Source organism: Drosophila suzukii, chromosome 3, assembly GCF_043229965.1.
Source record: "Drosophila suzukii chromosome 3, CBGP_Dsuzu_IsoJpt1.0, whole genome shotgun sequence".
NCBI classification, from domain to species: domain Eukaryota; kingdom Metazoa; phylum Arthropoda; class Insecta; order Diptera; family Drosophilidae; genus Drosophila; species Drosophila suzukii.
The window spans coordinates 79,450,119-79,467,081 of NC_092082.1; the positions used below are offsets into that span (position 1 = coordinate 79,450,119).

The 16,963-nt window shown below is 36.9% G+C and overlaps 1 protein-coding gene across 4 annotated transcripts in view; it reads left to right on the forward strand.

The window, feature by feature from the left end:
- Window positions 1–16,963, forward strand: part of fru (sex determination protein fruitless) — a 146,118-nt gene that overhangs the window by 25,980 nt on the left and 103,175 nt on the right. For all 4 annotated transcript variants that reach the window (XM_036822022.3, XM_036822019.3, XM_036822020.3 and 1 more), the window contains exon 2: window positions 10,230–10,521. In XM_036822022.3, the coding sequence (XP_036677917.3) occupies window positions 10,241–10,521 (281 nt within the window). In that variant the 5' untranslated portion in view covers window positions 10,230–10,240. The remainder of the gene's footprint in view (window positions 1–10,229; window positions 10,522–16,963) is intronic.

The following is a 16,963-nucleotide window of genomic DNA, read 5'->3' on the forward strand; positions in this document are numbered from 1 at the left end:
GGTCTCAGAAAAACTGCACTTCTAGATTCTATAACTTGAGCTGGGTATTTGGCTTCCGATTTAGACGTGGGATACCTCTATGAGTTTGTGGTTGAATTTTGTAACAATATAAATTTAAATGTTTCTTTTCTGCGAGGGTCAAAACTTTAACCCATTTTTATGTTCGATTTTTCCGTATTTCCAATGGTTTTCAGTATGGGAACCCAAAACTGCACTTCTAGATTCCAAAACTTGAGTAATTTTATTCCGATCTCGACGTGGGATACCTCTTTGCATTTGTAGTTGAATTTTCTTATAATCTGCATTCAAATTATTCTATTAAGCAAGGGTCAAAATTTTAACCCATTTTCATGTTCGATTTTTCCGTATTTCCGATGGTTTTCAGTATGGGAACCCAAAACTGCACTTCTAGATTCCATAACTTCAGTCATTTTATTCCGATCTCGACGTGGGATACCTCTTTGCATTTGTAGTTGAATTTCCTTATAATCTGCATTCAAATTATTCTATTAAGCCATGGTCAAAATTTTAACCCACTTTCATGTTTGATTTTTCCGTATTTCCAATGGTTTTCAGTAAGGGAACCCAAAACTGCACTTCTAGATTCCATAACTTGAGCAATTTTATTCCGATTTTGACGTGGGATACCTCTTTGCATTTATAGTTGAATTTTCTTATAATCTGCATTCAAATTATTCTATTAAGCCATGGTCAAAATTTTAACCCACTTTCATGTTTGATTTTTCCGTATTTCCAATGGTTTTCAATAAGGGAACCCAAAAGTGCACTTCTAGATTCCATAACTTGAGTAATTATATTCCGATCTCGACGTGGGATACCTCTTTGAATTTGTAATTGAATTTTCTTATAATCTGCATTCAAATTATTCTATTTGGCCAGGGTCAAAACATTAACTCATTTTCATGTTCGATTTTTCCGTATTTCCAATGGTTTTCAGTAGGGAACCCAAAACTGCACTTCTAGATTCCATAACTTGAGTAATTTTATTTCGATCTCGACGTGGGATACCTCTTTGAATTTGTAGTTGAATTTTCTTATAATCTGCATTCAAATTATTCTATTAAACCATGGTCAAAATTTTAACCCATTTTCATGTTTGATTTTTCCGTATTTCCAATGGGTTTCAGTATGGGAACCCAAAACTGCACTTCTAGATTCCATAACTTGAGTAATTTTACTCCGATCTCGACGCGGGATAGCTCTTTGAATTTGTAGTTAAATTTTCTTATAATCTGCATTCAAATTATTCTGTTAGGCCAAGGTCAAAATGTAAACCCATTTTCATGTTCAATTTTTTCGTATTTCCAATGGTTTTCAGTATGAGAACAAAAAACTGCACTTCTAGATTCCATAACTTGAGTAATTTTATTCCGATCTCGACGTGGGATACCTCTTTGAATTTGTAGTTGAATTTTCTTATAATCTGCATTCAAATTATTCTATTAAACCATGGTCAAAATTTTAACCCATTTTCATGTTCGATTTTTCCGAATTTCCAATGGTTTTCAGTATGGGAACCCAAAACTGCACTTCTAGATTCTATAACTTGAGCAATTTTATTCCGATTTCGACGTGGGATACCTCTTTGAATTTGTAGTTGAATTTTCTTATAATCTGCATTCAAATTATTCTATTAAGCCAGGTTTAAAATTTTAACCCATTTTCATGTTCGATTTTTCCGAATTTCCAATGGTTTTCAGTATGGGAACCCAAAACTGCACTTCTAGATTCCATAACTTGAGTAATTTTATTCCGATCTCGACGTGGGATACCTCTTTGAATTTGTAGTTGAATTTTCATATAATCTACATTCAAATTTTTCTAATAGGCCATGGTCAAAATTTTAACCCATTTTCATGTTCGATTTTTCCGTATTTCCAATGGTTTTCAGTATGGGAACCCAAAACTGCACTTCTAGATTCCATAACTTGAGTAATTTTATTCCGATCTCGACGTGGGATACCTCTTTGAATTTGTAGTTGAATTTTCTTATAATCTGCATTCAAATTATTCTAATAAGCCATGGTAAAAATTTTAATCCATTTTCATGTTTGATTTTTCCGTATTTCCAATGGTTTTCAGTATGGGAACCCAAAACTGTACTTCTAGTTTCTATAACTTGAGCAATTTTATTCCAATTTCGACGTGGGATACCTCTTTGAGTTTGTAGTTGAATTTTCTTATAATCTGCATTCAAATTATTCTATTTGGCCAGGGTCAAAATATTAACCCATTTTCATGTTCGATTTTTCAGTATTTCCAATGGTTTCAGTATGGGAACCCAAAACTGCACCTCTAGATTCCATAACTTGAGTAATTTTATTTCGATCTCGACGTGGGATACCTCTTTGAATTTGTAATTGAATTTTCTTATAATCTGCATTCAAATTATTCTATTTGGCCAGGGTCAAAATATTAACCCATTTTCATGTTTGATTTTTCCGTATTTCCAATGTTTTTCAGTATGGGAGCCCAAAGCTGCACTTCTAGATTCCATAACTTGAGCAATTTTATTCCGATTTCGACGTGGGATACCTCTTTGAATTTGTTGTTGAATTTTCATATAATCTGCATTCAAATTTTTCTAATAGGCCATGGTCAAAATTTTAACCCATTTTCATGTTCGATTTTTCAGTATTTCCAATGGTTTCAGTATGGGAACCCAAAACTGCACTTCTAGATTCCATAACTTGAGTAATTTTATTCCGATCTCGACGTGGGATACCTCTTTGTATTTGTAATTGAATTTTCTTATAATCTGCATTCAAATTATTCTATTTGGCCAGGGTCAAAATTTTAACCCTCTTTCATGTTGTATTTTTCCGTATTTCCAATGGTTTTCAGTAGGGAACCCAAAACTGCACTTCTGGATTCCATAACTTGAGCAATTTTATTCCGATTTCGACGTGGGATACCTCTTTGAATTTGTAGTTGAATTTTCTTATAATCTGTATTCCAATTTTTCTAATAGGCCATGGTCAAAATTTTAACCTATTTTCATGTTTGATTTTTCCGTATTTCCAATGGGTTTCAGTATGGGAACCCAAAACTGCACTTCTGGATTCCATAACTTGAGTAATTTTATTCCGATCTCGACGTGGGATACCTCTTTGTATTTGTAATTGAATTTTCTTATAATCTGCATTCAAATTATTCTATTTGGCCAGGGTCAAAATATTAACCCATTTTCATGTTCGATTTTTCCGTATTTCCAATGGGTTTCAGTATGGGAACCCAAAGCTGCACTTCTAGATTCCATAACTTGAGCAATTTTATTCCGATTTCGACGTGGGATACCTCTTTGAATTTGTTGTTGAATTTTCTTATAATCTGCATTCAAATTATTCTATTAAGCCATGGTCAAAATTTTAACCCATTTTCATGTTCGATTTTTCCGTATTTCAAATGGTTTGCAGTATGGGAACCCAAAACTGCACTTATAGATTCCATATTTTGAGCAATTTTATTCCGATTTTGACGTGGGATACCTCTTTGAATTTGTAGTTGAATTTTCTTATATTCTGGATTTAAATTATTCTATTTAGCTACGGTTACAAATTTAACCCATTTTCATGTTCGATTTTTCCATATTTCCAATGGTTTTCAGTATGGGAACCCAAAACTGCACTTCTAGATTCCATAACTTGAGTAATTTTATTCCGATCTCGACGCGGAATACCTCTTTGAATTTGTAGTTAAATTTTCTTATAATCTGCATTCAAATTATTGTATTAGGCCAGGGTCAAAATTTTAAAACATTTTCATGTTCAATTTTTCCGTATTTCCAATGGTTTTCATACTGAGAACCCAAACTGGGAACCCATACTGGGAACCCAAAACTGCACTTATAGATTCCATAACTTGAGTTGTAGGATTCCGATTTGGTCGTGGGATACCTCTATGAGTTCGTGATTGAATTCCCTAATATTCTACGATACAATTTCCTTACTACAAGAGGGTCAACATTTTAAAACATATTCATGTTCGGGTTTTCCGTGTTTTCAAAGGTTTTCGGATTGGGAACCCAAAACTGTACTTCCAGGTTCCAAAATTCGCCAAGGCAAACAGAAAAAAATGGTTGTACCGCAAAAAAAAATATTGCCTTTATTAACTAGCTATAGTAGATAATACGTATTTATTGTGAAGCTTAACAAAGCTTTTTTTGCATTTCGAATTTTAAAGCCATTTAGCCAGCGCAGTTTAAACAAAGCAACACTTTGTCCACGGCTAATATTGCATTACAAAAACAATTGAATTTATAAACTAATACAGTAACCAGGGGTTGGCAAAATGGATGGAGTTTGCTGATGAAATCACAAAGTTTGAGAGCCAAGCACGTGCGGCGCTTTGTGCGCTACCGCGATATGGATACCGCCATGGACATGTGCCAAAATGGACACACTATATGTGTCCATATACACACAGTCTATATGTAGACACCCACCTGAAAGCCCAGCACGTAATTGGCCATTAACAGCGACCTGGCCACAAAGCACAAAGGACGACACTTAATATTTTTATCCACGAAATTGAGAAATTGAATTATAAAGTGCGAAAATTGACTGCAAATCTGGATGATGAAAGGCGTGGGCAACGAACTAAGCATAAATGTAAAATTAATTGAATTTGCATTTTGAACACACACGCGGAAAGCTTTAATCACGACCGATTTAATTGCGGCGGGGACCCTGAGGTCGGACACGTTATAAAAATAATCCCAATAAAATGCATTTTTCATGTCAAACGCCTGAGCTGGCGGAATAACCTGAATGCACGCACAGGACTTTACGGAATTGCATGCAAACAAACCGGAACAGCACCATCAGCTGCCACGCACATGACTGCAGTCCAAAAATTGTCACACGGGGGTATATTTCTGAGGAAAGTGGGGTATGGGTTGGGTTTGGACTTTTCCCCGAGGTCAGGAGTTTTCCCCGAGTGCACTCACTCTACCACTTTGAGCATTATGTAATAACAAAAACAAAATCACATTTCCAGTGCGGCTAATCAAATAGTCGAGAGGGCAAACATTCAAAGCCATTTGGCAAGCGAAGTTCCTCTGGCCAAAGGAATACAAAGAAACAGTCACTTTGGGGGAAGCGGGATAATGGAGGGGGTGCTGCACAAATCATCTAACAAATGAAGCATTTTGATAAAGAAGTACACAGCTGGAGATGCTGAATCAAAATTATTAAACTGTGAAAAATTTGGCGAACAAGAGAGTAATTTCTAAAAAATATAAAAATATTTTCAAAAAGTTTTATTACTTCTTCATTTTTGATCAATATGAACATATTTTTGATGAATAAATATTTTGTAAAATATTTGTTATGCTTTTTTTTTATTCATTTTAAAATATCTTCCGTAAATTAAAGTTTACCAAAACTTGTTCTATATATTTTTGTTCGATTTTGAATTATTGTAATAAAATGAAGTACAATTGGCTCACTTAAAGATGGTACATTAAAATTAAAAATGAAAATTTAAAAAAACAATATGTTGTTTCTGATTTTATAAGAAAAACTAGTAAACATAGAATGAATCCCTTACAGATTTCTAACATTTATTTTCCTCAGTGGCTAGACAGGACTAAGAAGATTTGTCTTCACCGCAAATTCAATTTATTTGCGTCTTAAAGCGTCACCAGCGTTATAAAGCAATAAAGCCGGAAAAAGGATTATCTGGCAAGCTGCCTGCTTTTCCTTTGGGTCAGCGAATGTCCCCTGAGTGGGATCCTCGGAAAAGTTACTGCAAAAATAGAAAGAGACCCCGGCAAAAGTCAGCCAAAGTTGCAAAGCACTCGCTGATAGGAGGCAACAACGAAGTTTTGTAACCAACTCAAAAATAAAAACAAAAATGGTATAAAAAGAACTATAATGATACACAAAAAAAATGACATCTTAAACGATAGCAAACTTCTTTCCATACCGTATGCTGAACAAATTGCAGCACTCCCCCAAGTGGTTCAATTAATTGCAACTCACACAAAATGCATAATGAGGGCTGCAGGGGGCGATTTTCAATACAAGACTCGAGGCCCTTAGCCCCCCAACTTACAGAGTTATTATATTTCCGGGCTTTTCTCACTCCCCCAGTGAATTTATCATGCATTATGCAGAATGTGTTGGGGTAAATGATTCCATCGAAGCCACAACAAAAGCAGCAAACGAGTGCCTCTCAACGGCGAATTTGCGATGAGTGCGTGAACACGCCTATTTAAGTAGGTATCAATTAATATTATCTGTGCTATGTGCTCTAAAGATTGTATTCATATGGAAAGTGTGCTTATAGCTTATTATCTAATTGCTTAGGATCATAAATAGTTGAGTACCATAATGTGCTTTAAGTAGTGTGCATCTTAAAACTAATCAGTTTCTAATTCTATGAGATTTATAAGACCGTTAAATGAATTATCTATTTCAATACACCGTGACAAATATTCCAAACTATTAAAGCAAATAACATGCTTTAGTATTTTAGGATTACTGTTAAATATATGAATAAATAAATACGACTATAGAAATAATCGTATCATAAAGCTGCTAAGAAGATAACTTTCCTTTTGTGCTAAAGACAAAGACAAACCTTTTTTAAATTAAACCAGTGACCGTGAAATTTGGCAATTGTGGTACCGCTTTCACTACTTTTCTATGCTAAGGGCCTCATCACTAGCCATTAAACAGATGTGCACATATGCAAATGGGTGTACGTAGGAGTACGTTTCTGAGCCCAGAACCCAGAACTCTCAATCTCAGCGGCGCACAAAAGTAGGCAACAAAAACCGGCGGCGTTTGTTGTTCCTGGCTGCCATTGTTGCCGTCTAGCGGCTTTCAACTTGACGCCAACGCACTTAGGACAACACACCCACACACCCAGACTTTCATACACACAACTAGACACTCATATGTACACCACACACTCACAAATGCATCATATCTTGACTCATTAACAGCCCCTGAGCGCAGCGGTGTAAAAGCGTTCCAGAGCAGAGATTACTTCGCCTGATACGTCAAAACATTCTAGTCAGCAGGTCTGCCAATTTGGCTTTTTATCATTAAAATTTAATGACCACAAAAATAAGGGAAGCATAAGAACTTCTTTAAAAGCATATCGACTTTATGGAACCACTTAGAAAGCGAATATTTGAATTTTTAAATCTTATAAGATACAAGAAGATATCTGAACCTCGTTTAAGATATTGAAAATTGTTTATGATTTATTACAACATTTTTATTTTGAAGAACATTTTTAATTTTTTATAAATATTATTTATAGAAGACTAGTTTTATATTTAGGTAAACCATTAAACATCATAATCAAATAAATTCACATAAACATTTTTTAAAATTTAAATTAAAAAGTATATAAATAAAGTACAATGTAATATCATCACTGGCACTTAGGGCTCTGTTTTTGGCGTTTGATTCTTGGCGCTCAGCGCTCAGAATTCAGTGCTCAGTTCAGTAGGTGACACCAATGCGCGTAGGTGTTCTGGCCGGCCCACGTCGTCTGGCCTATATTGCCACATATAGGAACATATAGGAACGTATAGCTCCCCCCGACTTCCACCCAGGCGGCCCTCATCCTCGATGCAGTGCACTAGACTGCGTGCACTTGACGCTATTGCTCCACATTTCCTCCAGTTCCAAGAGCTACGGTGCGTACATACAGTGGACGTTAAAATAATAGCACAGTCTAACTCTCTTAGGGATTTTTAAAAATTAAGAGTACAATTTCCAAAAAAAAATAAAATTAGGTACATTTGGTATTCATAAAAAATGTTTTAATATTTTTTAGAGCCTTTCTTCTATGCAGTGTGTTACTTATCTACGAAAACTCTTGTAAATATTACTTCTATTATTACCTGTTTTACAATTTAAATATGATTTAAAGTAGCTAATCGATATAGTGTCACAAATATGAACCTCATGTCAGTTAGTTTTTAATTTCAGGCCAAATTTTTAGCTAGGCTTAAGTAATATATTTGTAGACCTAGAATTTTAACCACTGCTGGATACTTGGGCAAATGCATCGACATCCCTTATCCGCAGTCCCCAACCCCTCAGGTCCAACGACACTCTGGGGGGTGCCATTAGTGTCGCGGTGCGTGGCATAAAAAAGTTGAGCCAAGTAAGTTAAAACAATTCGCACAGTGCGTGCCGCAAGCATTCACCTCGATCTCCGATATCCGTATGCCGATGTAAAGTTTTTTGAGCTCTGCCTTCAGCGAACTTTGGTAAAATGTTCTTTTCTTACACGTAATTATGCAAAAGTTAAAAGCAGCCATCATCGACTCGACGGGATTTCTTTTTTTACTCCGACGTCTCGCCAGCCAGCCAGCCAGGTAGAAAATCAGTCAGCACTTGAGCTGTCGCTGTCGCGTTAAATTATGCAAAATAAAATAAAAAAGGAAGTGGAAAATGCCGGGAAAAGCTTGGGGGAAAAAGTTCATTAAAGCAAAAAAATACAGTACTCGCATCGGTCATCACACTGCTGAGCATTTACTGCTGTGCGATTTTCCCTTTTCGGGCGTTATAATTGCGGCTGAGAAATGGAATCAGAGCCTGGGATTCCAGCCAAATGCGGCTCAAATGTGTTGGCCACTTGATGCCAATTGGTTGGAAATTGCGTAAACACGTCGAGTGTTAAGGGGGAAGTAGTAAGGGGGTTCTGTGGGCAGTGTAAGCATTTAATTGCAAGTGACTTCAAGTGTTGGCCGATTTGATGGGCAGGAAATAATGAGCCGTTTATGTTTACATGGCCATGTGGAGAATGTGGCCAGGGATTGCCTGATTTTCAGGAATTCACGTTTGATGTGGGCCTATTTGGCAAAGCTAATCCTTTAGATGCTGATTTGTAATTCGATAATTGCCCTATTACCATTTAATATTTTGATATTCGAGCGGAATGCTTCAAGATATCAATTCTAAGATGTTACAATGATTTGATTTCATATTAACAACAAATTTTGAATAACAAAATAATATTTCTGATAAAAGAGATCATTTCTTGTCATGAAAATATGTATAGAAATGTCAGTCATGGTTTATAAATGTTGTTTACATTTTATAGGCTGCTTATATTTTGAATAAGTCAAGTATTGGCTATTTAATACTTCATACAAGGAAGTGTAATTAATTCTTACTTACTGCAAACGTTTACGCAGCTTAAAAGGCACTTAATAAATATTTACTGAGGATAAACGGCTCCATAAATAATTGTTTTTATTGCTCAATTAGGAGACACTTGTCTTCGGCTCATCCCAACTATCTGGGGTCCCGGCTATCTGGTATCTGATATCTGAAATCTGATATTTCTCACGCCAAAGGCCGATGGCCATTGTCGCCTCGTTACGCGTTCGTGGCAATTGGCCGGCACTTTAAGCGACAAGCCGGCACTTAATTACATGTGTAGTCCGCTCGTGGCATGTCCTCTGCTGTCAACTATGGTGTGTCCGACATGTGTACTGCATCTGCATCTGCAACTGCCCCCTTTAATGGAAGAGGGTCTAAAGGACAGATCCTACGGACAGTCAGGGTACGAGTATCAATCACGACGAACATGTTTAAATAATTTCATTTCACAACCGGAATTAAATGCAGTCGCGTGCAGGGCCCATTTACATGACACGACTATTAAATTAAAAAACATGAATGGACACGGACACAGGCAGTGAAGTGATTTTTCGGGGAGAAGGTATATGCCCCTTCTTAGCTACACTAAGAAAAAAGTGTATGTCAGAAAATTATTTAACAAATCTAGTAATTCTTGGGACCCATTAAGATAAATTTTTCGATTTCGATTATTAAGTTAGGATCTCATTGAAAAAATAAAATTAAAATTAATTTTCCTGATATAACTGGAGATATATTTTCTAAAATTACCATGTTTAAAGAATTGATTTGCGATTCCGATTATCAAATTAATATCACATTGAAAATAGTCAAATAATATTAATACATATATACTTTTTCTTATAGTATGACTTATATTTTAAGTGACATTTTAAGAGCCAAATTTTTTTGAGTGCATCCGTCCACATGCCATCGTTTAGTCGGAGGCAATCGGCGGCTATAAAAATGCTTTATTGACATGCCAGCCATCGCTCAATGTTTGCTTTTAATTTCAGCGGCTGTGCGCTGCCCTGTCATAATTTGTCAATTGCAAGCTAATTGTTTTCCCCTTTCCCATTAACTGTGTACTTTCAGCCAGAGCCAAAATGATGGCGACGTCGCAGGACTATTTTGGCAATCCGTACGCCCTCTTCCGCGGTCCGCCCACAACTTTGAGGCCCCGCGAGTCGCCGCTGGGCGTGGGCCACCCCCACGGCCATGGGCATATCCACAGCCACGCCCATGCCCACGGCCATGGCCACGCCCACTCGCATTATGCGGCCTTGGACTTGCAGACGCCGCACAAGCGGAATATCGAAACGGATGTGCGGGCACCGCCGCCGCCATTGCCGCCACCACCGCTTCCGCTTCCGGCCGCATCCCCTAGGTAAGCCTCCCCCCCAAAGAAAACCGAAAACAACCGAAAATGGGGGAGGAAGAGAGAAAGTGGAGAAAGGGGAACAGATAAACCAAATACGAGCAAAGAATTGCAGAGAAAACAAAAACCAAAACCCAACCAATTGATATGCATATCATCAGCAACACACATCAACACACTTCTCTGCTATGTCTGCAATCAACAAAAAAAATATCAACATCAATTTAAAATTTTTTAAGTTAGTTTGAAAACAGTTTAAAATGCCCTTAAATAATCACGCCCAAAAGTAAACTTAGAGCAAAGCAAATTAGCCAATCTTACTAAAATATCTGCTTTCATTTCGTAACATTTGCGAATGGACTTTGAACCCATCAAGAAAAAGCAAATTACATATATTAAACTAGAGAAATAGAGAGAGATAGAGAGAAAAATGAAATCACATAGTAAAAGTGTTTGCTACGCTATTGAAATGTAAACCTCTATAGTATGTATTTTATTTCCTTCAATAAGTATAAGCAAACTAGCTGCAAGAAACAACACCAAAACTAAATAATACAGATAGGAAAATATTCCATAGCTTAAGACTAACCTAGATTTAAGGCAGAGCATTTCAGACAGCACTTGTACCGTTCTAGACCTAAGTAAGCAAAAGTATACGTAACTCAAGCAATCCAATAACAATAACTAAGTAGAAAGTCTCTTTAAAAATATTACCATTAAACTAGGCATTCAAATACCTTGCCCAGCTACTTAAAAGATTATTAAAATAATATTTAAATAATAATTAACTAAAGGTATTATATAGCCAAAGCCAGAAAAGGAGTTAAAAACAATTGCATATATTCGATAGATAAAAACAGCTAAACGAAAGGGTCCACTAGCTACCCTTTAATTACTACAGAACTTAATCACATACTAGCCGAAAAATAGTTCTTGCTAATACCAAAGTATACGTAAATCGAAAACAATGAATTTTTCTTAGCTTATATAATCCTCTTTCCAAGCAATACCATTAACAATAAATCAAAGTTAACGCAACTACACACATATTGTATACCAAATAGTTTATGCCTAACCACTATTAGTAGTCCTAAGTCCTAGGCATAAACCGAGCACCAAGGCGAGATATGCACCCATGTAAAATGCAAAAATTAATTACCAAGAGTACAAACTGTAAAGTAAAACCCCTATTGAAGCTCAATTGGCCAGCCCATTAGTCTAACCCTAAGTAGTATATAGATTGTAAGCAATTGTAAGGCAAACACTTTTCAAGTGAGCAAAAATATCAAGCAAACTGTGAGATTTCGACGATGAGATGTGACGATGGAGCAACCCCCAGAAAGAAAGATAGATGATCATCAATCAACATTCCCCCAAAAACCGGAGGACCTGCTCTTCAATCAACACTCAACCCGAACTGGGCCCTCAAAAAGCCCAGCAACCTAAAGTTAGTCCTTTTTTAAACTCTAGTAATCAGTTAGTTAGCCACCGTTTCTCTCTCATAATCCTAACCAAAAAAAAAAACAAAAATCCAAGACTACAATCAACAAACCCACAAAAAATATCCCCACCAACTGGCGCGGTAAGTGAAGAGCCATTTTAATCATAGACTTAAGACCCTGACTAGCCAAAGTAGTTGACCAAAGTAGTGAAACCCGCCTAGAACTCAACTGCATTCGGATGATGACGGGCGGCATAGAGCCCCAGTTTTGTGGAAAGTGCAACCGATGATCGTCGCTGCATGTGATAAGCAAGTGATAAACAATCCGTAGCAAATCAGGCAATAGGCCCCATGAACAACTTAACTTAGCTGCATTTTGCGCATGCCAAATGAAAAATAACAAACAATAAATTGCAGTGGAAACTAAAAATACTAACTCTAGTCCCAGCCACATGCAACGAAATTCGTTTAATTAACATGCAAGTCAAGTTACACATGCAACTTAATCGAGAAGTAGAAAAAAAAATGTAGAGTAATTATTCTACCGGCTGCTTGGAATTTTAAATAAAGGTATTTCCTTGGCACTATCGCGTTACTTTATTCCCCGCTAGGCGATAATCAATTGCAGCGGAAATGTCTCAACAAGCGTCTTAAGTATGCAAAAGTACAATGGCAAGTTGACATGCCAGATGTTCATTAAATTTGCACCCATAATTGTGGTCACACCCGCCCAGGGAAATTGTTGAGGAATTGCTTACATTTGACAAGGCCAATTTACTTTTTTTTGGTCTTTTCAACACTGGCAGGCAGAATAAAAACTTATAGAAAAAAATACCTATGTTTTAAGACATCTAAAAATATTTTAACACATTTTACAAATTCTAGAAGTCTTATATTTAATTTCTAAGCAATTTACCACCTTTTTTTAATATTTAAAAATAATATAATTATTAAAATTTTAATGATTTTAAAGTCCAATTTAAAAACACAAATTGAACTAGATTTTCTTTGAACTTTCCCCTGTGATTTAGGTTTTGCTGCTGTAACATGTTCATTTATTGAAAAAGTTGTTTTCAACTTGTGCTTAACTTACGGCCAAGTTTTATTCCGCCTGGCTCGTAACTGTGACGTGTGGCATGGCAAGTTGCCAACACTGGTCATGCACTTCCTGTTAAGGGACCTTTGCCGCTGCCATGTGATTAAGTAACACATGTAACTGCCAAAATCGCTGGCCTTTCTCAGGTGTCCTGACGGCTGAGACATGCTAATTTGCCAAATAGCCGCCCCATGGAATAACTTAATAAATCGTTGGGGAATCCAAATCATTCTGGTGGATAATTACCAATCCTAAAAAATTCTTTAAAGCTGTAATAAAGGAAGTTACCATATGTTATATACAATTTTGTGGCTATTAAAATTAAGATTACAAGTCAAAATGGATATGCCCTCAATCCAAAAACCCAATTAATTAAGAGGGCTTTTTAAAATACTTTTAATTCCTGGCCTAAGAACCCATAGAATTATTATATAATCCCCATTCAAGGGTATTTAATACCATAATTTTCCCATGGCTTAATTTTCATTAAACTAAATACAGCTCATTTAATTTACTTGGCCAGCAGGCTTCTGCTTATTTTGGTCAAAGCCAAGACATGGCTAAGCGACAATTTGGTGGCATTTAAGAATGTTCCAGTTGAAAATTGCTGAGGGCCGAGAGTAATCATAATAACCATAATAATAATGGCGCGATGGCCCCAAGTCATGTTACACCATTAGCGCAGAATCCAAGGAGCGGAGGAGCTGCAGAGGTGCCTGTAAATGCAATTTAATTCCCAGTCTCTGTGAGCGCCACTTGGCCAGGTCTAATGAATGCAGCAGACTGTGGAACTGGCACAGGACGAGTACAAAAGACCGGAGTTTCCTCCGAAGTTTCGTCCCTCTGTTCTAGGCCATTTTGTTTGGGGTTGCGAAACAGGGATACCAGCATCCTGCCGAGAAAAGTGCGTATCTCATTCTGTCCTGCCTCCTTTTCTCTCATTCTCGGAATTTAACTGAAAATGAATCGCCCATGGATATGGCCAGCTGAATACCTGTAATTAAAAACTGAGCACCCCCTACACTAGATCCTTCCGCTCAAATTATGTGCACTTATCCGGCAGGAAACTCAGGCAATAGAGGCAAAATTGTTATTGACCTGCTGCAAACAATTTAGAGTGTTGGCTTGAAATTGCGGAAGTGCTGGCAGGAACAAAAAAAATTGGATACACCCCAACACCTGCGGCCATAGCCACAGTCAATAAATCACAATTCAGAAAATCAGTTAACAAGGCAAAGTGTGGCCCAAACGGGCTTAAACCATGGCTGGCATTTACTCCTGAATTTAACCTGTTAACACATTTTCCAGCTGACTTTTTGCCACTTGGCGTTTCCTGCCGGCTCAACTGTTCAACTTTTTGTGTGCTCAAATGTTTTTAGCCCTCTTCCTGTGGAAAACAACAAAGCAGTGGTTTCTTTTCGCCATGGCAATTACACTGGAAAACACCTTTTATTCGATAGAAGCGTTTGTTGTATAATATTTAAATTAAATTTAAACTGAATTACATTCGAACTATAAAATAAATATTTTACATCCAACTCAGGGATATGCCAAAATATTTATAATATTTATTTCTTAACTTGAATTCACAATATTTCCTCTGCAACTTATACTGCTTAATATTTTTCCAATATTTAATAGCTGGAAATACATTTGGAGTTTAAAGAAAATTTTCCCTTAAGCCGTAGTTAAAATAGCTCTTTCTAAAACGTGTTAAATTGTTTTAATTTGTTTTTTCTGAGTGTATCTACCCTCTTCCTTTACCACATCCTTTGGGGGAAAGTTTGTCTGTGCCATGGCGTAAACGCAGCGTGTCGTCTAACAGCCCCCGCTAATTGGATAAGAATCAGATGTTGGCACTTCATAAACTGCCACCGCTGGCTCATTAGGGTCTTGGGTCAAGACAGGATCGAGAAAGTCAGCGGAGTTGGCTTTCATGTTTTCGCAAGGGTCAGCGGTGTATTTAAGCTAAAAGTTTTGACCACTTGAGCAAATTTAATGCCAAAACACTTGGTTAAGTGATGAAGCTAAGCAATATAAATAATTTTTTTGATTTGTTTATTCCAATGCACACAATAATAAACTTAGCTTAACTCAGTCATGGACTTTAAAAGACATTTTTATCAACACGTTTTTAAATCATGCATCTTAAAAATGCAGTCCAATTAAACTATGGCATTTTTCTAATCACTTTCCATTTTATTTTATTTTTCTATAAGGCGTCACTAGAAAAGAAATTTTATAAGATTTCTTTTTTGAATTTTTAAAAATAAAACTGTATTTAAACTGAATCTTTGATTTGTTTCGCCAAAAGCTCTGACTAATTGCCAAGAAATCTGCATGCAGAAGCTAACAAATTGCCGATGAATTTGATTGCCAGTTTTGCCATTCGGTTGGCATTTAATAATTTATTAAAGCAATGCCTTCAAAGCAAGGCTTAGGAACAGACAAACAAATCGTGGCAAAGGTGAGGCAAAGACCCCCAGACAGACAAAACGAAATGCTCTTTATAATTAACTTTTGCCAACTGGCAAGTAAGGATTTTCCTGTGTGAGCTTTGTGAAGTTGTCACCCGAAAATGATGATGGCAAACGAAAATGGAAGGGTGGAGGATTTTCGAGTGCTTCCAACTGTGGCCAACGGCAAAAATCATAATTTCAAATATTTTGCTGGGTATACATATATAGAAATTTTCCCCGAAAAGGCGCTCAGAATCCCTTCACTTGACATTTTCCTCCCTAGACTCATCAACTTTTGTATTGTGCGAAATCAACTTTTCACCTGCACTCGATGCCGCACTTGATTTACTACTGATTACATTTTATTCCCAGCGAAATGTCTGTGGAAATGGGTTTATTTTTCGGTCCAAAATAAATCCCCTTCTGCAGCTTAGGACTTTGCAATTAGAGAGAGCAAATGCACATTGTGTACAGGCACACGCTGCGTATGCGTAATATTAATCAGGTGTTTATTTGCCAATTGAATTAGTTTAATTAAACGTAAAGCGGCCACTTCGTTGTGTGTACGTGTGTGAACGTTTGGAATTTTAATTACATTATTAATAATTCGCACCCGGGGCCAGTGAAAGATTTGGCTCTCGAGGAAGTTTGTTTGGCGTGATTACGCATACGCACCGTGGGCGCCAAAGGACCAGTGCAACTGAGGGAAATATAAGCATGCACAAATTACATTGCTTGACAACAATTTGGGTCACTTAGCGCTGCAGAATGTAATATGCGTCGGGGTTATAAAATTTTCAGACAAATGTGCGTGTGTGCCTGGCGACTCGACAATTGCAAATCACAAGCACTTGACTTCCCAGCTTACACAGGCACGTGCAGCGCCCTGGAAGTTAAGAATGATTACACGGAAATGGAAAACCCCGGCCAAAACCCACACACATACACAGTTTTTTCTCTCTTTTCCCAATGGGAGTTGTCACGGTGCACTGAAGAAATTAAAAAATACTACATTTTGTGGTATATCGGAGGTGTAGCGGGCTTAAACTGAAAAATATACAAATGTATCTTAAATTGTTACCTATTTAAAATAGTCTTTCATATTTAAGGTTTACTTATTTCAGTGCATTCGTTTACTGTTTGTTAAATATTTCTGCAAGTGGAGTGTCTGAGTGTTGCATATTTCATTAAAAATATTGCATGCCATCCAGCTGTGCAACCCTCAGATCGAGTTTGAGCTACAAAATGGCGCACACTAATGCAAACGAACGCACACACATGCGTAACACTTAAGCGCCTTACCAACAACAAGTGCGTAAGTGCGTGGGGGTTGAGAATTTGGGGGTGGTGTATTGGTGCACAGAGAGAAATGGGGGCAAAAGTTAAAGTGATATTTGAAAATTGAAAATTTAAATTGTATTTCATTATTAGGTTCGTACTTTAATTTTTTTAAAT